The sequence below is a fragment of the Bemisia tabaci genome, chromosome 2 (assembly GCF_918797505.1).
Source record: "Bemisia tabaci chromosome 2, PGI_BMITA_v3".
Classification (NCBI taxonomy): Eukaryota; Metazoa; Arthropoda; class Insecta; order Hemiptera; family Aleyrodidae; genus Bemisia; species Bemisia tabaci.
In genome coordinates this window covers 49590247-49613136 of record NC_092794.1, presented here as the reverse complement: position 1 = coordinate 49613136, position 22890 = coordinate 49590247, and the positions used below count along the sequence as shown (strand labels likewise).

General features: G+C 44.3%; 1 protein-coding gene across 1 annotated transcript in view; it reads right to left on the bottom strand.

Annotated features, from left to right (window-relative positions):
- The window catches only part of Glut4EF (Glucose transporter 4 enhancer factor), a 195977-nt gene that overhangs the window by 6000 nt on the left and 167087 nt on the right, over positions 1–22890 (bottom strand). Inside the window, exon 5 of the mRNA XM_019061680.2 lies at positions 16319–16375. Within this exon, the coding sequence (XP_018917225.1) occupies positions 16319–16375 (57 nt within the window). The remainder of the gene's footprint in view (positions 1–16318; positions 16376–22890) is intronic.

Here is a 22890-nt window from a genome sequence, read left to right as displayed (position 1 = left end):
AGATCGCTTCGTGGAGGGCTTAGGGCCCAAAAGTGCAGCCACCCTTCTAACCAACTTCTAACGCACAAAATTTCACTGCCAGTCTGCAGGTTCCAATTCTAACCAAGATGGCCAAGAATGTACATAAATGAGCGTTCTTCCGGAAAATTGAGTAAATTTATGCAAAAACGGAGTCAAAATCGTGCTTAATAAACGACGGTTCGTAACAATAGTATTAGTAAATCTTTCTGGATAATTGAAATTCATAGGTTGGCTGCATTTCTGGGCCCTAACTTTATTCGCAGAAGCATCGGTGAAGGCCTGATGGATTTTCGGAGTTTCACATCTGTCCATACTCTCGCTATACAGGTACTCTAGTCCCCAACTACCCTGACCAGGCTTTTGCTCGGTAATTTTGGGTCAGGTGACGTTGTAGACTGCGAGGACGAATGGGAAAGCAACCCCAAAGAGTTCAAATTACACGGCCCCCAAATTACAAGCTCCCCTGGCCTCTCTGGGGGGAGAAGGGGTGAGGAGGGGGAGGGGGGAGTTTTGGCTGTAAAAATTGGGATTCCCGTTAACATTTTTAAGTTATTCCATCAAATCCAGAGAGGACGGAAAACGATAAAAAGCATTCCAAAATCGGACAAGTCATGCTCGAAATGTTGACCCCTAAAGGTGGGGGGGTAGACCCTCTTCTCAATGTCGCTAAATAAATTGACGTAGAGGCTCAGGGAAAAGAAGTTTCCTTAGGTAGTCGACCACCAAAAAATCCCGAAGAACCCCCCTCCCCCCCACATTTGCTGATATGATACAGAGGGGCACCTAAACTTCGAACATTTAAAAATTTACAGAATAAATTGAGTAAGTTTTCTCCTTCAGGTGGGCTGTGTCCGACTCCATTACTATTGATAAGACGATTGATTTGAGCTAGGGTATGCGCCGATATCATGGATGACGCCATTTACCACTTATCTTGTGAAGCGATAAGTTAGACGTACCAAGAAAATAATCCCTTAAGAGGATCCTATCATTTTTTATTACAAAATAACTTAAATTTCCCCACATCAAAACACGAATCAGTGAAGCGTAATAAGAGAATGACCCACTTCCAAATTCTAAACCCGGGCTTAATCTCCGGTTCCCCGATAAATTACCTTTAAAAGCTCGAGAAAATTCATGAACAACAGAAGGAGGGCATCGTGGTATCAATTGGAGCGTTTTAAAAAGCAAATGCGTGAAGACGCGGCTTTTGAGATCCAGATTTGAAGCGTCGACCTGGATACAAAATCGGGAGAAAAACTACTCCACGAGAACCGGCAAGACTCGGAGGGAGGGGGTGGCGGGGGTGCGTAACTAGGCGACCGGGTACCCTATCGCCGATTAAAGGGAGGCTGCGGGGGGTCTCGGGGGCGCTGCGCCGCCGCACAGTGGATCGAGTCAATCGGGGAGATCGGACGAAATCTGAAAACTTTAAACGCCTGTAACTCCGTCTATACAAAGCTTTGAGGCTCCAAAAGTGGTTCCATTGGTTTCCTCATAAAATTGTCTACTTAAAGCACCCCTCGAAATGTAAAATGTGACGAGATAACACCAAAATTTGCGGTTACAGGCTAAAAATGTCATGTCCGACCTTTCTGATTAGCTCGCTCCACTTAGAGTTCCTTTATACCCAGAGTTAAGACAACTCGATTATCAGCTGACTGGCTTTGGCTGGCCATGGAGGCCGAAACGAGTGCACTCAAACGAACGATATAGAGGGATAAGGATCAGGAATCCTGCGATGTCTGTCACACAAAAACAACAACATCAACAAATTGATCAATTAAAAAGAAAATGAGATTGGTTTGTGAATAATTTCTTAATCTATTTTCATTTTGGACCGATGGAAACAACAATTCACTCTTGATAAACCACAATTTAGTTATATTTTCATTATTCTTGTTCACATTCGAGGTACCGCCATCTTGGTGCACTCGTTTCGGCCACCATGAGGGAGAACCAATCAGAATGGACCAGTAGACAAGGTACGAATTTCATAATTCTGATACTTGTTTCTTCACCAAAATTTCACGTAAAACACGATGTGCACAACGAAAATTACCGAAATCAACTCCTTAAAAAGATAACTAATGATTCTTGGTGCGTGAATTTAAACCACCCGCTCATGAAAACTCAATGCTCTACGTGATTCACATCGCGCGCTAAACGTTATAATGAACGTCTCTGCGATAAAAAAATCTGGCAACCTCAATCTTGACGCTTTTGCTCAGCTATAGCAAATTGCTTTTAGTTTGAACAACACACGGTGGGAAATGAACATTGCTCGATTGAGAAGCTTGCTGAAACCGTTGTAGTGCGGGATTTGACTCACGTAGAGCTTTGAGTTTCTTGTGAGTGGGCAGTTCAAATTCCTCGTAACCAATGTGAAATAAAAATGTTAATATCTCCGTTAGGAGTTAGTTTCACTAATTTTCGTTGCGCGAATCGTGTTTTACGTGAAATTCTGGTTAAGAAACATGTATCAAAATGCTTAAATTCGTACCTTGTCTAGTGGTCCATTGGATTTTTTTTTAGGCCACTTTCAGCCCAACCAAAAGGTAGCCAAAAGTGAGTCTTAACTCTGGGTATAAAGGGACTCTAGTTCCACTGTGCGGCGGTGGGGGCGAAGCGAGAGGAGAAGGAATCTAGGACAGCGTAACAGTTGTGAAATGGGGCAACTACCCGCCGGGAACTGGGAAAAACTGGATTTGGGTTGGATGTTGGGAGTCGGGACGCGGAGCCCGCTTTCGTACCCCTAATTCCCTGCCCCAGAACCCTCCCCCTCGCCCCGGGCCCCCGCAACCCCCTTGCGAGTTCCCCGCGACCCCCCGCGGGAAAGCTCTCGCAACAAGTCCGGAGCGGTGCCTTGGATTCGCCGATGATGATATTCGTTGCAGGTTGATGACGAAATTGAAAAAAAAAGAGTGCATGACCCGATTCGCAACGTTTACGATTGAGAATAACTAAGAACATGGGTGGAAAAAACTAAAAACAGACGCACTAGAAGGCAGTGTCATGATTCACTAGGTCAATACTTTGGTCAAAATGACACAAATCGGGAGTCAAATTTTGACCCACATCCCGTTTTAGGGATAAATTGTATAAAATGAATGTCTCATTTGAAGAAGGATAACTGCAAAAAGTCGAATTTCCAGAAAACATGAAAAGTCTTGATTTCTTCGACCTTTCTTCATAATTACAGTTTGAAAAAGCAACCAATAGGTTGTTAACTATAAGACAGCTTTTGACTGGTGTTTCTATTCGGCCTACCCTATCAAATTAAGGCACTTTCCCTTCGAAGCGTCCACGTCCATCTTGACCTGAAATGTATCGTTTTAGGTAATGTAGTTATTTCCATACTCGCCCATCTTGGAAATAACATGTAGGAATATCTCATTTAATTGTCTCTCAAAAGTTATAGGTGCTTCCTTTAATCGAACTTCATTTTGAGATAAAGAACTACTATTTCTAACTCATTTTAAAAGGAAGTATATGCCGTCAGTTTCCTCTAACAGATAGTTGTTTTCACGGACGAGATATTGTAGTTCAAAATGGCAAAATGCAGTCCTGTTATCTCCCAAAAGATAAAGGAGGCATTCCTTCATCTTCAAGATACCTTTATCTATCAAAAGACACAGCACAGCATTTGATGGCTATTAAGACAAGTCTTGATAACGAATCAATTTTGATTCGAGAGGGAGGAAGTCATAAAAACGCACGAAAAATCTCTAAAAAAACCGCCCGACAACATCACCACCCCCACCGCGCGATAGCCTGTTACACCCCCACTTTCTATTCGTTGCACATCTTCGTCTCACGATCACACACTGTAGTGCGACGTCTTCATCCCCCTCGAAAAACAAGGCGCCCTCCGCGGGGTCCGAAACGGGACGCCGAATTTCCCGGCCAAATCTGGCCACAGCACCCGGATTTTTATCGATTCACCGGCTCCGCGCCACCGATATCTTCCGTCTATTTCGCCTCCGTTTTCATTTCCCACCCCCTTCACGCTCGCGCAGCCCCCTCCCCCACCCGCCACCCGACCCGCCGGGATCCTTGCTATCACCCACTACTCTGAATTTATTTTCGCGGTAAATAAAGGAGCCCTTAATAGATACCGACTCCGACCCTTCTAAGCCCCGGTTCCACGGGCGGTATGAGACACGGAATTGGATGCGAAGGGTCGACCGCACGGCTGCCGCGCGGCTTGACTTGCCGTCGCGCGCTGCGTGTGGAAGCAGGGCTTGATGCGGACCGCTCGTAAAAGAGCTTGTTTGCGCGTCCTGCTTTATCGGCACGCGGGTTGCGTCCTGTCGGATTGAAGGGGTTTATAGCCGGTCCGGAGTCGGGGAGCGGCGCCATTACCGCTGATTTACGCCGCGGGTAATGTGTGGGAGGACGAGGCCCGAATCAAAGCGCTTCGAAGATTTTCGCGTTGAGGAACCGCTTCTTCCTTGAGGAAGAATGAGGGTCCCCTGGCTGCTCCCGACCCAACCCCCTGTGGCTGTTCCTGTTCGTGTAGAACACCAATATTTCGGTCGGAATAACCGATGTTTTCGTCAGCCATTCTGAAACTAGTATTTTTGCCGAAGACTTCGATTATGTGATCCAAGGCTCAATTTCTACAACAGAAGTCTGATCGATAATTTTTATGGTGTTCAATAAAAACCCAAGTTCGGTCTTTGTGCCGCACGGTTTTTCCTCCGTAAGCTAAATTGATAAGTGTGCTTTTTTTTCAGGATATAGTGATCCCGAAAAAATGCCTGAAAATTCCTGAAAAATTCCCGAAAGTGATACGTGTGTTTTTTTTCTCAGGATATAGTGATCCCGAACAAATGCCTGAAAATTCCCCAAAAATCCCTGAAAATTCGATTTTTAACTGAGTATGTTTGCGCAGTTCCCGCCCAAAACTTGGCTGCTTCTTGCGTATAACCAGGAGAAAAATCGATGATATATGTATTTTCAGCTGGAAACGTTCAACAGTTTCCCAGCGAAAGTACAATTCACCATTGGAAATTATGCAGCATTGAAAAATGTAGTTACTTTTTTTTCACGTAGAAAATGCCGAATGCAGTTACATTTTTTTCAAGTAGAAAATGCCGGATTCTAATGTCACGACTGCGGAAAGAGGGCAGGGCCGATTACTCGAGGGAAGGATAGAGGTGAAAATAACTTAATCCGATAAGGATCGCACACGCGATGATAATGACAGTTTTTAATAATCGATGGAGTCCCGGACTCCCGCGCCCGGGAAAAGAGCGTCGCGGGCAGATGCGTGGTTACGTCCACGGAATAATCACATCTCACGCAATGTGGTCGCCTTGTGCGTACCGCGCCGTGTGCGTCACGCATCGCTCACGCCTGGCGCCGCCGCGCCGCGAGACCCCAGCTGCTCCGAAATAAAGCCTTTACACGCACAAACGCAACACCCCCCCCCCCCCCCCCCCCCCGGGTACAGCGTAAGGAAGCGATGAGTTCTGCCTTAAGACGCTGGAAGTCTTGGCAACCGGAATCTCACTGATGTTCGAGTCCCTTGATAATGAGAGTCAAGACAATGTGAATCTATTTCTGATTGGATCCCGTATTTCAGGCCTCCACAGTGTCACAAGATTGTAATCTGGAATGGATCTGAATGAACCGGGGAATTACGGGTTCAGCAAGGAACAAACGAAATGAGAGAAGGAACGAAGAAAGGAATTAGAGAATGGGCTCAAAGATTACGAAAAACTTTTGATTTGTGTTATCTTTATTCCCGTTTGTGACGTCCGTGAGGGCGGGGGATTTTGTCTTAACTCTCAGTATAAAGGGACTCTACTCGATGTTACCACGCTAGCATCAATCGGAAGGCAACATCGATGCCTGAATTCAATGGATTATTTGAAGAAGGGCGTAACCACCAAACATTCAGAAATCGCGGTTATGACAGCATAGGTACTATTCTTCGAGGAGTGCATCTTGGAACCGACCCAAATTGCTTAAAAAACGTCTATTTTAGATATTTCAATGTCTACCTCGGTGAAAAAAGGGTGCAATTTGCGAGCCATCTTTCCCAGCGTAGGGAGATACTGATAAGAGCCATCAGTATAGGCACAAACCACGATTTTTAATATCTTCATCAAACACGTATGCTTTTTGACTGTCATATTATTGCTAAAATTGGTCTCACGGAGCGGTTTTGTGGAAAAAAGGCGTATCCACCTAAAATTTAAATTTTTTTTATTTTTTGCCCAATTTCTCCAGCCCTGCTCGCATGACAGTGATCTTATCACGAATGGTATGTAGCGAGGTCCCAACGTTTCTAAAATAAATTGTCTCTGGCTGGGAAATTTTCGACGGTTTTACCGTTTTTGTGGAGCGGTTTTGTAGAACAAAAGTGTATCCACCTAAAATTTAATTTTATTTCATTTTTTGTCCAATTTCTCTGACCCTGCTCGCATGACGGTGATCTCATCACGAATGGTATGTAGTGGGGTCCCAGCGTTTCTAAAATAAATTGTCTCTGGCTGGGAAATTTTCGGCGGTTTTACCGGGGACTTTTCTGGGAAATTTGGCAAGCGCGACACGCAGCGTGGGAGAAAAGCTCCGATCCGGACGAGAGCGACATGCTGTAACAATCCTGAGTTCCGCCGCCGGCTTAGGCCGCCTGGCGTGGCGTCGTGTCTGCGTGACACTGCCGCTGTCATTAGCCGTCGAAAAATCGAAGAAAACGAAGAGAGGATTCAAAACTTTTCGAAAGTTCGACGCTCGTTGATTCCCCGCAGCTCCGAAACGTTCCGGCCGAGTTTCACCCGATCAGACGCGGCGTGTGACGTCAATACCGATAAAAGAATCACCAGAGACAACGTATTTTAGAGGTCTCTTAGTCTTAGTATTCTCCTTGAATGTCTTGTGAACGAATTCAGATATCGAAAAATTCCGAAAGCTCCGGGGAGCGGAGTCACAAAAATGCAAAAGTGCGGAAAAGATGCCCCACTAAAAAATATTGAATACGTGTTTTGGCGTTTTGGCCGATATTCGAATTTGTTCAAGTCAAGCGATACATTCAAGTCGCTTTTACAGCGCGCCCGGCCGCTCTGCGACACCTAATCGCCATTCTTGTGTACCGATCCAGAGGTCATCTGGTAAATGGCACCTTGTAATTTTATCTTGACCACGATTCACCTATCCACGATTTATCTGGACGTCCCCTACGTCTCCTCCCAGGAGGCACCCAATCTAGTACCTTATTATTTTAAGCGATACCCGAGGTGGGTATTTCCTTTTGGCACACCCTGTATATTGCCCGTGGATACGAGCTTTCAAAATTTCAGAATTTCAGAACCGCGGGCACGTGGTGCGGAAGGGCCGAGCTCGGCCGACTCGAGGCTTGACCGAGTGAAGCTCGAAGACCCAGAGGGGCGGGGGTGAAACGGGGGGGGCGGGAGGAGGAGGCGAAACGTTTCAGCTCAACTGGTAGCGGGTGCGGCTGCGGGGGAGGAGGGGGGGGGAAATGGGACAGGACGCGGATGAGACGGGGAGTCCCTGCCTGACCTACTTTTCTCCTTGGCAACTGTTCAAGGGGCAAGGGGCACAGGGGCAGGGACAGAGTGCGAGCGAGGGGAAGAGCTGCATGTGCCGAGTGCAGGGCGCAGGGACGGAAAGCTCCGCTCCGGAGGGGCGGCCGTGCGGGGGTGCAGGGGTGGCGGGCAGGGCCGGATTTACGATTTTTCCGCTGGAAGCCGAATAAAATTTGCCGCCCCGGGGGGGTCTGGGGGGACCCCCCCAGCCCGAGGGGGGTCCGGGGGGCCTCCCCGGAAAATTTTCAAAATAATGACCTGGAAAACACCATTTTTTGCTACCTTTTCTGTATTTTTCGCCTCATTTCGTGTCGATTTTGAGGTGTGACAATACACCGGTCACCGGGTTTAATACCTTTGGATTTTATTTGATTATTTTGAGCGAAATTAAGGAGCTAAAAAATAATTACCAGTCTACCAGAGCTCACCGCGGGGAGTCCTTGGACTTTGAAGTTCCGCCACCCCTGTGCATCCTAAATTTTGCCAACTTTTAGTATTCTATATAATATTTTTGGAGGTAAAATAAAATTGAGAAGGGATAATATGAAAAAGCAAATAAAATATTTTAGAAGATGGATTTGCTCACCGATTCCGTGCGGTGCCTCCACAATCAATGCAGTAACACACGACGACTCTTTTTAGCAGCAAACGCGTCGATGATTTCTTCGTAGTCCAGAGATTGAAGTATCTCGTTCTCAATTTGTAAAATCCCCAAGGCACTCAGTCTTTCCTCATTCATGCTTGATCGGAGGTAGTTCAAAACTCGTCGTAGACATGAAAAACTTCTCTCGGCAGAGCAATTAGCTATTGGCGTGCATACACACATCCGAAGAGCTATGTCAATATTCGGAAACACGCTGTGAATATTTTGATTCCGAATTTTTTTCAACAATTTGGTTGGTGTTTTTGCGTCCTCGGTGTAATTTTGGGAATTGCACAAAGCTTGAAATTGAATACATTCGCCAATAAAACATTCTTCTATATCATCTGGATATATTTGAACAAGCGCTTCAGCTTTTTTCTTCAACTCTTCTGAACTGAGGGCTGTTAAATTTAGAAGGAAAAAAAATCGCTCATAATACATTTCATACGCATTTCGACGTTTCTTAAGTTCGGTAATTAGTTTGTCAATGATCACTAGGAAAGTTTCAACTCTCATGGTGTCACGGCCATTGAATTCCACCTCTCCCGTAGCTTTTTCGCCTGATCGAAGCGTTCTTTTTCTTTTTCGCCCCTTATCTTTCTGGTAACTTTCAGCGGCTGTCATGAGTAAAGTCCTTGCTTCGGTTTCAAATCCATCAAACTTCTCACGACTCTCAGAAATGAGAGCGATTAAGGAATCGTACAACTGGACGGCAGTGAAAATATCAATTTCTGGGTCTTGCAGCAGTTTGTTAGTTAGATTAAAACGCTCGAGAAGAAAGCCCCAAAAAACAACCATGAAGGCCATTTCAAAACTTTCAAGCTTTAAACGAATTCCTTTAGCTTCACATTTTGCGTTTGGATTTTGCTGGTCATCTTCTTCGACGTCAAAAAGAGCACTAATCACTTCCCAATAGGATTCGAACAAACGCTACACAGGCATCTGAACGTGCTGACCATCGAGTTTTTGACAGATTTTGCAAGATATGTGTTCTCTTGTTCTCTTTCGATTCCTTTCGCTTTTTCTCTGCTTTCTCATATTGGTTAAATAAAATATTCCATCTGGCAGTTGACGCTGTGAAAAATGTGTAAACTTCTTGCAAGGTATCAAAAAAAAGGACTGCTGATTCGCAACATTTTGCAGCACACTCTCCAACCAAATTCAGTGAGTGAGCCGCACAGGGAACATATTCGGCAGTTGGAGAAATTTGTTTAATTTTAGCTTGTAAACCGTTGTAAGGCCCGGACATGTTTGCAGCATTGTCATATGATTGCCCTCGACAATTATTCATGTTTATTTTAAGCTCTTCAATTAATTCCACCACAGCGTCTTTTATGAGTTCAGCTTTATGCCCAACATTCGGAATAAATTTAATAAATCGCTCTATTGGCGTACCATCACTTTGAACATAACGAATTATTAAAGATAGTTGATCAACGTGTGTTAAATCCGGCGTAGAGTCCACAATGATAGAAAAATACTTGGCGATGTGTATTTCACTTAAAACCAATTCTGTCACTTTCGATGCTAAAATTTCGACGAACTCTTCATAAATAGTTGACGAAAGGTAATTGGTGCGACCGCTACCAGGGTTGCCGTATTTCGCAATATGAGTAGCCATAAATGGATCGAACTGTGCGATAAGCTCAATAGCCATTAAAAAATTGCCGTTGTGGACCGAACCGATTGTTTCATTGTCGCCTCGTAACGGCAAACCTCGCGACACGAGAGATTTTACGGTTTCAACCACTCGTCTCAACACACTTTTCCAATATACTTTTTCTTCTTCTAGTTGACGTTCTACCTGGTGATCAATCCGTCCGTGTTTTTTACCTCTCTCCAAACATTTGAAGAACTGAAGATTTATGATCTGGCGAATTTTCATGTTGTGCCAAGCGTTTCGCATTTTTCCAGTCATTGAAACCTTCCTTTAGAACGCCAAACTGTGAACCACCGTTAAAGGCGAGGCAAGGCCCGCAATAAACTCGACCTGAGCTTTGAGAGTAAATTAACCAGTCCCTCTGAATTTTTTCGCAATTTTTAAGTTCTCGCTCGAACATAGAACGTGTAAAATATCGCGCATGATCATTATATTCGCGTTTGCTTTTCTTGAAGTCGGCATCCAAATTTTGCTTAAATCCATATTTTGCCACGTAATTTCGAAGAGAATCATTGATTTCCCACTCGACTGGGTCGTCACTGAGAATAAACAAAATGTTTGAATTCACTGCCTGTTCGGAGACGGGGGATTTGGAAGTATCTGCTTCTGAACACACGTTTTTGTTATCCGTTTCAATTTCGTAACTCGCCGCACTAGTCGCACTTGTTGATGGAACGGTTTCCCCAACTTCAACTACCGTAGACGTATCGCGCTCGCGTGGAGGCTGCATCTGGCTTTTCGCACTTTTTACAAAAAAAGAATCGATTTTTTTAGTTTTTTTTAGTAACTTGCGTTCTTTTTCCTCTTTTTCCTCTCGGTTTAGTTTGTACTGGTGACCGCTTAGTCGCGACCTGCCGTCACTCATCTTTTATTTTCCACTATTAAACTTTAAGAAATAAAAACCGAAAACAAAAATGCCCGCTTTTGCGCGAATTTACTACACGGCTCAAGCTTCGATGCTTGAACTTCAACGATTACAGGGACACTGACCATGTCTGCGAAATATAAATTGCTTGTCAGAAATTAATCTAGAAAATGAAAACAACGTCAAAAAGCCAGCCAGCATCAGCCCCCTCCACCCCTGACATAATGTAGTGCGATAAAGCCAGTGGTGCCAGTGGTGAAGAAATGAATATGCAAAAACTGCCTACATTAGCACATCTTGAGTGTAATTGTGCTCCGCCGCTCCGAAAAGAGTCTGGACATTCGATCCTGGGATTTGAGCTGTACATTTTTGAGATAAGGACCTCCGAGTCCGAGGAGCTGTGTGATAGGTGGCGTTTTTCATGTCTGGGATCCTTCGCCTCTCCGTCCTGCTCTGCTGATACTGTGCTCGAAAACGGAACGAGTTCCATGCGAATCAAGAAGCACTCATTTCAGTGTAAAATATAAATAATACCAAAAAAAAAAACCTCGAATTTCAAAATTTGCCGCCCCTCAAAATTTGCCGCTGTAGGCCGCGGCCTACCCGGCCTAATGGGAAATACGGCCCTGGTGGGGGGGGGTCGCAGGGACCTGCTGATTTATAAGCTTCGTTTAACACGGCATCGATGCCGGCTCGCGAACGATGAGCAGCGATGGCGGAGGGACAATACCGCTTATCTGCAAACTGACGATTAAATGCAAGAAGAAAAAACGTCGCCATTTTTGTATTTTTGAGGTTAGGTTAACGATGTTTTATATAAATTTCAGCGCCCTCGCGTACAATTGGAATAAAACACCAGATTTCGTATTTTATACTGCACAATGCTACAAAGTAGCAAACTTATTTTCGCTAAAATTGTCAGGTAGGCGCAGTGCTCCGATCCCATGACCATCAAAGGTTCCGGAACACGGTACTTCCTCGCTCTGATTTCTCCCATTCCATGACGGTCAAAAGTTCCGGGATTCTTTTTATATTCTTTCAAAATTTGCGAGAAAAATCCGGAAAATCTAAAGATCCGGAACATTTTGGGACTTTCAAAAGTTCCGGGGAAAATTCAGGAAAATCTCAAAAGTTCCAAACTTCGGTACAAGTTCCGGAAAATGGAAGCACTGGTTAGGATGTACTGTTCCTTGGCCGTCGCTACACGTTTTCAGCTAAAATGAACCATGTAGAAATAGACGAATCAACCGGTATCCCCCCTTTTAATTTAACCCCCTAGCTTCTAATGAGCTACCAATATCATCAGCTACCATTCGAAAACTCGTTTAGGCTTGAAGGCGTAATCGCACGGGGGCGATAACGATGAAATTAAAGGCTTTACAATAAAATCGTTAGAGCCCGAAAGAAAGCGGGTAATTTGGGAGGGCTTTGATCGGGATCAAGCGTGGGATTAAAAGCTCACTTTGGGGCCGCGTGGCTGAAAATGCCCGCTTTTGTTTTAGGACCGCGGTATATTTCGCTTCAATGCACGTGTTCTGATCAGCTGTATGATTGGCTGATTTTAAACCGGTTGGTTTTGGTAAAATATGAGGTGAAAAATGGGCTCGTGCAAAAATGCTGCTGATAGGATTTAGGGAGTGTTACTGATTGGTTGGGCTTCATGCTCATGGTACAATCAAAATACAAGCAAATCTACCTAAACAGGGGCCCATCGCAAATGTATTTAGATTGATGAGCTACGTTTAACTGGAATTTAGCGTAATTTGATAGTGTAACGCATTTTCCTTCAGATCATGTGACGAAAAAATTGACAAATTTAGGAATTTTATAATGAAGTTTCGTTTTGTTGATCTTGCAGCACTTGGTATTCGTTGAAAAACAATCTCGATGTTAACAGGTTTTTTATTAGTATTAGTGTTTCTTCTTTACTTAGTTTGTTCGTGTTTCATGGGGGTTTATACTTCTTTTATACATTCTTTTATTTTATTCTTTAATTTTTATTTTTTTTTGAAAGCTATAGCATGACGTGATATTTAAGAAACTTTAAAACGGTGCGCTAACGAGTATTACACGGGTATGGATCTTAAAAATCATTATTTAGCGCTTTATAATTCAAAGGTCAAACGTGATGATGCTAATTAGCTGGATGCGAAATTGAAAAGCAGTACACGGCAACGGCGGAAGGAAAGGGAAATAAAGGAGAGGCCATTATCGGCTCGTGTTCCGTTCGCAATGATTGATGGATGAGAGTTTTCCGATACGCATTCCGTTGCCGTTGCGTTGATGAACTATTTATCAAAAAGACATTTCGAGGGAAAACTCCGAGCGGCATTGAAAAGGCCACGGCCGCCCGGGCTCGGCGCGAAGCGAACATATTTAAATTCCTTCAAAATTTTCGATGATGTTGCATCATTATTCAAAGCCGAAAGCTCAAGTCATTCGAATCAACACAAGAAAAAGAGCCCTGGAGATCATCAATGTCAGGGCTTTCATAATTTCTTCATTTCCCAATTCCTTGACATTTTCTTGACTGTTATGCTTTCCCCTGACTCCAAACTTCCTGAATTTCCTGACTTTTCCTGGCTTTCAAGCAAAACGTCCACTGAGGTTTTTCTCATCAAATTACGCCAATTTCTGCTAAACACTGCTTGTGAAATTCCCTGACTTTGCAGGCTTTCCAGACCGCTGGAAACTCTGCAACCGTAGGTATTTCTTGAAACTCTATTTGATTTTCTTTTACCCTGCCACGATCCTATATGAAATTACTGAAGAGAGAAATTAGTCTCAACGCTATAGAAGAGAAGATCTCTGGTTTCTAGGACAGATTCTTAGATTTTCCCTGAAATTTTTCATTCCCTGATGAATCCCGGGTTTTCGCTGTTTATCCAAGTCTCGACACCATGCACAAGGTTTGAGAACCTTCGGGACAAAAAAGAATAAAACATTTTCTCAGCCTCCACAATTTTTAGGGGACGATTTGATCGTGATCGCGCGGTCGAGAACAATTTGCACCCCTGCGGACTGATGATTGAAATTGATAGACAAAGCGATAGACAAAGAAGACCTAACAAGTATGGAGCGATCCTATTGGTTGATACGTGTGGTTCCCATAGACTAAAGGAGAAAATGATGGACTAATTTTCAGGTTTCTCATGAGTTGCCGTTAGTTACTCTATTTCCTACCACCTTCGTCAATTGCAACCACCCGGTTCCACCAATAGGATCCCTCCACATCCCTTTCGTCTTCTTTGTCTAAAGCTTTGTCTATCAATTTCAATAATCGGCCGCAGTACATGGTCGTAAGTATTAAAAAAAATTCGGGAACATTCAGTGGTACTCGCGGCGCGTTGCGAGTGAATCGCGGTGCACTAGCGCGAACGCCACGCGCAGCGCAGGGCGGGAGGGAGGGGCGGGAAAAGTCAGGGAAGCGAAGAACAAAGAAGCTGGGACGGACGGGAGGGGCGGCGGGTTGGGGGAGGGGGTAGTATCCCCGAAACTAGGGCGTTGCTTGGATATTTGCAGCAGGTTGCAAACATTCTCCCCTGACCGAGAAAGGCAGTGCGGGCCATGCAGAGGAGAAGGAGGGGTACGGATAAAGCATGGAGATGTGTTGCCAGATGGTTGAACTTACGAGTCTAAGTTCGAGCTTTTACAGCTCGTACCGGGGGAGATCGCAGGGACAGAATATTTTAACGGCCTCGCACTGACAATGCGAGCGATGAGATCGTGTGAGTGCGGAAGTGAAATTCTGAGGCCAACGCTGCTTTTCGCCCAAAGATGATTGATGAGCAACGTGCAACGTATTGAGCATGGCATTCGCTGAATGATGACTGATGAATGTATGAGTGCAGGGTGACTTTGACTACTAAAAGTTCGTTTGGGATTTCCCGGGTGTCTTCCACTGAACCGAGCTGTGGATCCAGGGGTAAGCACAACGCCTGGATGCAACTATTCGCGCTCCAGGGATGTCCGTTTTGCATACACGAAAAATTGAAGGCTCGCGATGTCCGTTTTGTCATCCCATGTTTTCATCGCTAGCTGAATCGGTAGAAATCGATAGCTGATTCGAATGCGAGGTTTTTTCCCTGACACTATTCTGCTTTCATTTCTCTGAGTTTTGCCCATTTTTGAGTTTAGAATGATGCTTTAGGCTCATGCGCAAGGGCTATCGTTTTTGTTTTGCTAAAAATCAAAATCTGCCGTGAATTTTTACCTGAAGGCTGCGTTGTATCGAACGCAAGGTCGACCACATCTTTAGAGCTTGACGAATCACCTTAATACAAAAAATTGCGGCCGGGTGTTACGTCCGGAACTTCCGGCCTCTGAGCCCGGAACGCGGACGATATGCTTATATAGTTCGTAAGTACAGCTTCCAGGGCCGTAGTTTTTTTTTCAGTGTAGTCCGCTTCCGTCCTGGAGGAACTTAGGAAGAAATCACGACAAGCGGAACATGGAAGCGGAATCTGGCATCGCGGGAGGGACCCGGCTCTGATCCGGGCCGGCTCCCGGCGTTCCGGCACAGTGACCTATATTTAACCGGCTTGATCAATAGTGGCGTTCGGCATGGGACGGCCGGCGCTGCGGCTGCGGTCGGGCCGGCTTCGGCTGTTGGACGGTGCTCGTCGCTGCTCATCGGTTTCGGCCGGCCCGACCCGCACCCGTGCCAAAACCGTTTCGCCGGGCGTCATTTATAGCCTCGCCCGCCCTGTCACACTCAAACGCAGCCGCCAACAGCTCCATCTCGTGCCAGCCGATTATGCAACAACCCCCCCCCCCGCACGCCTCGTTGCGGGTAACTTACGAGGAAGTAAGATGGAGACGTAGTAAGAAAAAGTAACCGACATTTTGAGTAGATATGCGAAGTAATATGCAAAATAACCTAAAGGACCATCCTTAAATTACGTAATCCACTAGGGGGTAGGGGAGGGGTGGAGGAGAGCGTTACGCCATTTTGTTTTTACGTGTTAAAAGATAGGGACCTACGTTACAAGAGCGTTGCAAGGGGGATGGGGTTCAAAAATGCCGAAAAAGAGCGTTATGTCTAATTTAGGGACGTCCCTAATCGTGCTGGTGATATTTCTTTTGGTTGTTCTTTTGGTTGCATTCGCCGTAGCTATGGGTTACAGTAACCAAATATTGGGGTTGGAAATATAGAACCTCGTTAAAAATCAGGCGCGAGCCGAAAGATCAAAGCTACTGGACGGTACTAAGTCCATTTCCTCAGAACTACATTTTTGCACTTTTGGGCCCTCTTCGGCAGCATGCAGGGTTACGAAAGTTTTAGACCGATCTAATAGTCACGCCACTGATGCTATATTCAACTCATGGATTGTTCAAAGTTCCAGGAATGAAACTACGATTAGATTTCCTTTTTAATAATCTAGTTGGAAGCAATAGAGAAGTGGGATGACAGAACAAGGACCGGGAGCCTTCAATTTTTTGTGTATGCAAAACGGTCATAACTGAGGCATGAATAGTTGTATCAAGGCGTTGTCATAACCGCTAAACGACACCATTCGCTTATAAAGTTACTACTTTAATCAATAATATAAACTTAAAGGAGTGGAACTTACATTTTCTCCTGCGGTGACAGGGACTAGAGTTTTGCAGGTTGTGGGGGATCCACAGACCTAGAACAAAAAAAGAGAACATATATAAGTTATTTGGAAAACTTGAAGACAGCGAAAAGCCATTGAGGGTCAAAAACATCGGGGAAATTCCAAAACGCTTCTTTCGCTACGAACTTTCAGGAGATAAATTTTATAAAAAAATCGGTGATACCGGTCCATTGCCTGACGTCATTGATTTATGAACGGCCTATGTTATTTCGATCTCGTGTCAAACCGTTCGATATCGAATTTCTGCCCAACTGACTGCCAGGGCAAGAAAAAAGCCGTGAAATTTGTGAAAAAAGAAACCGTCGGAAATTCGTAATGTTCAGCGAGAACGGGAAACCAGGGAAATTCCTCAGGCGTGGAATCGTCCGTAAAATTATGATTAGTCTCAATTTCAGCGGCGAGGTAGCTCGCGATGGTTACGACTCGACAGGGTTGCACGAGTGATCGAAAAATGAAGGAGTATTCATCCCACTTTCAATCGGTTGATTTGAAACTGAGGTGTCGCCTTAAACGCGACATCGTTCTGGGAATGTTATACCTCGGACAAAATATGGATCTTCAAACCATCACCTTTTTGCCGCACTGCGCAACTTCATTGTTATAGGTAAAATTCATCTACGCACAGCTTTTGCTTCAGCGAAATGTGGGGCAGCTTCTGGTAAAACAAGTCTATCTGCATGAGGAATTTGAGGAAATTCCGCTATCCACTCAAGTCTAGCAATAAGTCACATTTTGATTTTCCACCGCTTGGTCTCCAGTTTAAAACAGCCATTGCGCAGAAAATTAGCCCTAAATTTGATTCGAAACTCCCATCTTAAAATCCGCTTCATCCAGAAAAATCCATCCTATTTGATTTGTACTCACCAACAATCATAAAATATATAGTCTTTAGAAAAGTTTCTTGGTGATGATGCTATGCGATTGTTTTGTGTCATTGGCTAACATGTGGTAAAAATTCTGGAAGCAGGTTCTCCGATGGTTTGCACAGCTTTTTTTAAAACAAATGTCGAGCTGACAACCTTGACTAGACTAAGGGCAAATCCTCCATTACAATTCCTGCGGTGCATTTATGACTCACGCTCTAATGTTGCGCGATGGAAAAAAAAGTTGATACTAAAGAGTGGGGAAAAAACGGGTGCAATGATCGGAACTCTTCGAATTGCATGTTGTTGGATATTAATCACAGTGTTAACAAAAGTTGCGTTGGATTGCGAGCTACTCGAATGTGAATTTCCATTTCCCGAACGGTCATTTATGTGCTCAACCATTCAGACCAACCATCTTTAACTTTGTGAGATCAAAAAAAAGAAAGAAAAAAAATGACGGTCTTTACATGTAGATGATTGCAAAAAATTGTACGGAAAATGAGGTTTTCAAAGATTACGAAAAACGTACAAACTGTAAACTTTCTTACCGTTTATGACATCGGTGAGTCGACTTCTTTAAATTCTCCCTATAAAGGGTCCGTCCATAAAATACGTAACGTACGTACGTAAAAATACGTATGTCCCTTTTCCGACGCTCCCCCCTCCCCCCTTCTACCTCAATCGTAACGCTGATTTGCTTAACCATACCCCCTTTAGCACAAAAAAGAAACTCCTCACTGAAAAAAGGAGGAGGGCATAGCATAGCCTCCCTTAATTAAAGGGTTCTGTGTTCCAAGAGACAAGAAAAAATGGTACCATAAAAATTTAAAAAGGAAAGCAAAAAGCATTGAAATGTCACGTACCTAACGGTATACGTAACGCTAAGGTTGACACTTCCACATTCTGATGATTGGAAAGTGGAAACGCTCACTCATAAAATCATTAAGACCCACCCTCCTCCTGGAGCGTTACGTTATTTATTAACAGTCCCAAATGACATTATTTTTATGTTGAACCTCTTGTCAAAAGTAACCAGCGGTGACACTTGGGACATGCACTCAAGGTGCGCACTAGAAAAGTGTGCTGGCACTTGGGATTCGAAGTCAAGACCGCTTGATCCCTCGTCTTACTCGAAGTGATAAAAGCTCTTGCTCATCGTCACTGAGAGTCATTACTGCTCGATTCAAGCGCACGCCACGCCACGCTCGCGCGGCGCGGCGCTGATATCGATTCGCGAGGCCCTTGAGATAGCCTTGGCCTTGGTTCAATTTCTGCCCGTTCCCCGCGCGGCCCAACCGTCTCCAGGCCGTTCCTGTCGTTCCCGTTCCTTGTCGGCTACAATTCGACTCGAGTGCGCTTTTTCGTCAAGTTGAAAGTCAAGGCGAAGTGCCCCCGGGGGAGGGGGGGGGGCGAGAGCCGTAGCGGTGGCATTCTCTTGTTACTCGGGCGTGCTACAGCGATCTATTAGTTTTCACCTAATTTTTCGAGGAAATTTCGCTACACCAATGACGCTAATTAGAGTACCTACATAGGAGAGTACGGACATGTTGAAATGTTAGGGCCGAAAAGGGCAGCCAACCTTCCAACACAAAAAATGTCGCTGCAAATCACCAGATTCTAATATCCAACCAAGAATATTCATAAATAAGCGTTCTTCTGCTAAAATGAGTGATTTAGGCGCAAACTAAGTCAAATTCTTGCTTTGCGAACGACGGGTCGTAACGATTGTAATACTAAACCACTTTGGATAATAAGAATTCGTACGTTGGCTGCCCTTTTGAGCCCTGAAGATTCCATGACCTAATCTTTTTACCGACATGTCTTTACTCTCCCTGTATGTGAACTCTAACGCTCTTCACCACGTCCTATAAATCGCGATTCTTGGTGAGGCATAATGCTTTGCGAACAAATATTTAGATGAGGGAAAATCAAGGGGCTGAATATTAAAATCGATAGACAAAGCAGACAGAGGGAAAAGCAAGGTAGAGGGAGACGGCGCACAGTGGATCGAGACAATTCGAGAGGTCGGACATGAAATTTTTGACTAAAACTGCAAATTTTTATGTTTACTATTAGAAGGAAATTTCATGAGAAAACCAATGAAACCACCTGCAGAACCTCAAAGTTTTGTATAAACGGAGTTATGAGCGCTTAAAGGTTCCAAATTTTGTCCGACCGCTCCAACTGACTCGATCCACTGTGCGGCGGAAGAAGCTTTTAAAGACCTGGAGGTCGCGGACCGAGGCGCGAATCTTAAGCTTTCCCTGAAGTTGTAGTCGGAGGCCGGCCTAGATTTCCGCAAACTAAAGACTCAACTATGCTCCCATTCGACGACAAGGGTGTTACGTCAGCGAAGAGCGTGATTGTGTCAAAACGCAGAGTGACCACCGCAAACTCACGCCTAACTAGATTAGGAAACGGTCGCGCGCGCCAGATTCCGGCGGGAAAACGGTCGGTTCGATGTAAAATAGTCTCTCGGGTGTTGTAAGCTCGTAACTCCTTCTCCAGGACAGCCCTGAGAAGTATGGGGTCCTGCGGGCGACAGCGCCCATCTCGAGGCGCACTTACGTCCTTTCGTCCGAGGGGCGACTCATTCGATTGTGATCGGCAAGCGTGCATTGAGTAACGCCTCCGAATTTGCGCGTTATTATCGCCGCGCGCACTGCCGAGCTGAGCAAAAGCGCCGTATGAGCATTCGGTAAGTGCCAAATTTCTGACGTTATGAAAGGAATTTTCCGAACGATGTAAGCATTCCCTAGTAACAACGACTGTTTTTTTTTAAACTATCAGAATATTTATTTTAGGGAGCAAAATATAGGAGCTGGAAAGTTTGAGTGATGAAGCGTTAAAAGTCTTGAGGGAGCTGCTGTACTCTTTGACATCGAAAACGTTTGAAAAAAATTATTAAAAACTCTTAAAAAAGTAGTGATTCTTTTTGGGATTATTTACGTTAAATTTACTGTTCTGTAATTTACCTTGAAAAAAAAACCAAATTGAGTTTTCTGAAAATGGTTTTTGAGGATTGTTTCTTAAAGGCCCTTCCTACTGGAGTTTCTCTAGATTTTTCGAAAGAATTGCTTCACATTTAAATCCGGCGTATGTGTAATTTCAAGGAAAATTATTAATCATAAATATTTTATTCAATTATTCATTTTATTCAGGAAATTAGGCAACGTTTAAATGTTCATACAATGTTTTTCCTCAACACGACGGCGCAAGGGTGTTAAGTAATGGGGCGAAGGTGAGCCAAGATATGGCTTCCCAGACCGAGTCAAAAGGAAACGAGGGGGACAATCGGCACGAAAAGTCGATATGATTTCGTTTTGTTTACTTTCTTTTCGTCTTCTTTTTGATAATCTTCTCGGCAGGCGCGCGAGCGAGAAACTTAGGCCTTGGCGAAGAAAAACTCCTGGTGAAAAACACGGAGTCCCGTTGTAAAACCCTGAGCGAGGATAAAAGGCTTCAAGACGGAACATGAAACACCTAAATATGTGACCCGCACTTCTCACAAATGTTGTTTCTTGCTGAAGTTCAAGAAGTCATTTGTAGATAGACTTCTTATACCGTCCATAGCAAAAACACCGCAACTCCATTATTCCAAATTTCTAATTTTTGTTCCACACATAACTCTTTACTAAAAGAAAACACAATCGACATAAGGCTTCAGTTTTTCATTTAAAGCTACTGATGGTGCGCCAAGGTCGACTCGAAAAAAGAGGAATGGATATGTTTTATTTTCCTTGCAAAACAGCGTTTTGTCGGGAGCAAAACTAGAAAAATGTTGAATGGAATGTTGAACGTTCCTCAACATTAATTGGACTACATTTTGCAATTTGGAGCTATAAATTCTAGCCCGGTTTAAAAACAACGTATGTGCCATTAGTTTCCCTATGTACATAGGTGTTTTTCCAGAAGAGCCAGACTTTATAGTTCCAAATTGCAAAATGCAGTCCAATTGAGCCAGAAACAGTGCACTGATACAATTTGAGGAGTGAAATTCAGAGCTGGAGTTTACACAACGCCCAAAAACCCCAAGGTATATGAATAGGAAGTGAAATTGGCACCACAAAAGCGTATGACACTCCGCAAAAGAGTGAATTCCGCTCCATAATAGTATGAGTCACTCCATTAGGAGTAGATTTTACTCCGCATTCAGATCACTCGAGGTTTCAGGACGCTAGGATTGCACTTCCAAATTTTTAACAGTGTAGTTTCCAAAATTGCAGAATGTGGTCCGATTAAACACCTACTTCACGATTTGGGCCTGAAAATTCCGGTGAGGCCCCGAAAGTGAAAATCCTCACCATTGTCATGTCACCGGAGCAGGACCTCCATTCGTCTTGACGGGAAGTGCCCCTGACTCCGGGACTGAGCACTGTCAGGAATCCGGGAGTTGAACGGTGGGTTCGGTCAGGAGAGCGCGCTGACCCCGCGGGATCGCAGACTCTGGACGTTGGCCCGCTCCCGCTGCAATGCTAGGCTTTTGAGTCTAAATGGTGGAAAACAAGTCTCACTATCCAGAGCAGAGTAGAGAAAGAAAGAATTGAAGAGGAGGAGAGGGTGTGTGCGACGCGCTCATTGTTGCCTGAATTCTCATTACAGAGCCTCATCCTTCCCAACTGTTCTCGGGATACGAACGATCTAAATTTTCTTGAGTGCGCATCCGGAGACAATATATTTTAGAGACCCTGCACTGAAGATCCAAGGCCTTGTCCACAAGAGAATTGTTTCGCGGAATTTTGCCAGAATGAGTTTGCGGTACTTTCAGCTACGTATTGTTTTTCGCCCCTTTTCTGTGCTCACTACACTTCACAACTGGTGGTACTTACTCTTCTTGGCGCAATCATAAAATCACCTATCTGCCCAAGGAAAATCAAAGTGGGAGAGGAGAAGTAAGGAGGAGAGGGAGCAGAATGGAAAAGGCAGAGTGAGAGGAAAAGATAGAAGAAAGGAAAATAGAAAAAAGAGTGGAAGAATGAGGAGACTGGAAAGGAAAAGAAGGAGAGGAAGAAAAGTAAAGAAAAAGAAATTACATTGAGTGAAAAGAGGAGTAAGTGAAGAAAGAAGTAGAAGGAGAAGGAGAAGGGTCCAAAGTGCATGTAAAATGTCTGTAGTACATTCTCCTCGGTTTACGTATTGTGGTAGGAAGGGTAAAAGCACTGGTAACACGCACCACCGAGGCTTCTGATACCACTATTCAAACTCTTGGGAGCGCATATTGCCTACCCTCTCAAATGAAGGAAAACTGAATGCAAGAAGCTGCACCACAAATAGCATTTCCCAGGGTAATTTTCACGGCATTTCATTCTCCGTAACCAAGAACTGAGAAGAATTGGGTTCATCTACGTTAGATTGATGGCTTCTACTTCAAATACGACACATTGTTAGGCAAGTTTTGGCTTTTTAGGTCAAGATTGCTATACCAATTACTCAACTCTGATTCATGAGTCATTATTGAGAGAATCTAAAGGGTTAGGTTTACCGTTGGTAACTTTTACACTATTAGGAAGTTAGCAGTGCCCAGTGCGCGGTTTCTACCATACAGGGTGCTCCAAAAGTTCCGCACCACCTGCACCATACATCACCACAGTAACCTTTGAACAAATTGAGATAGAGAGGTTTGGCATTTCGTGAATGCTCCTGGATCAAAGTAACCTGCTT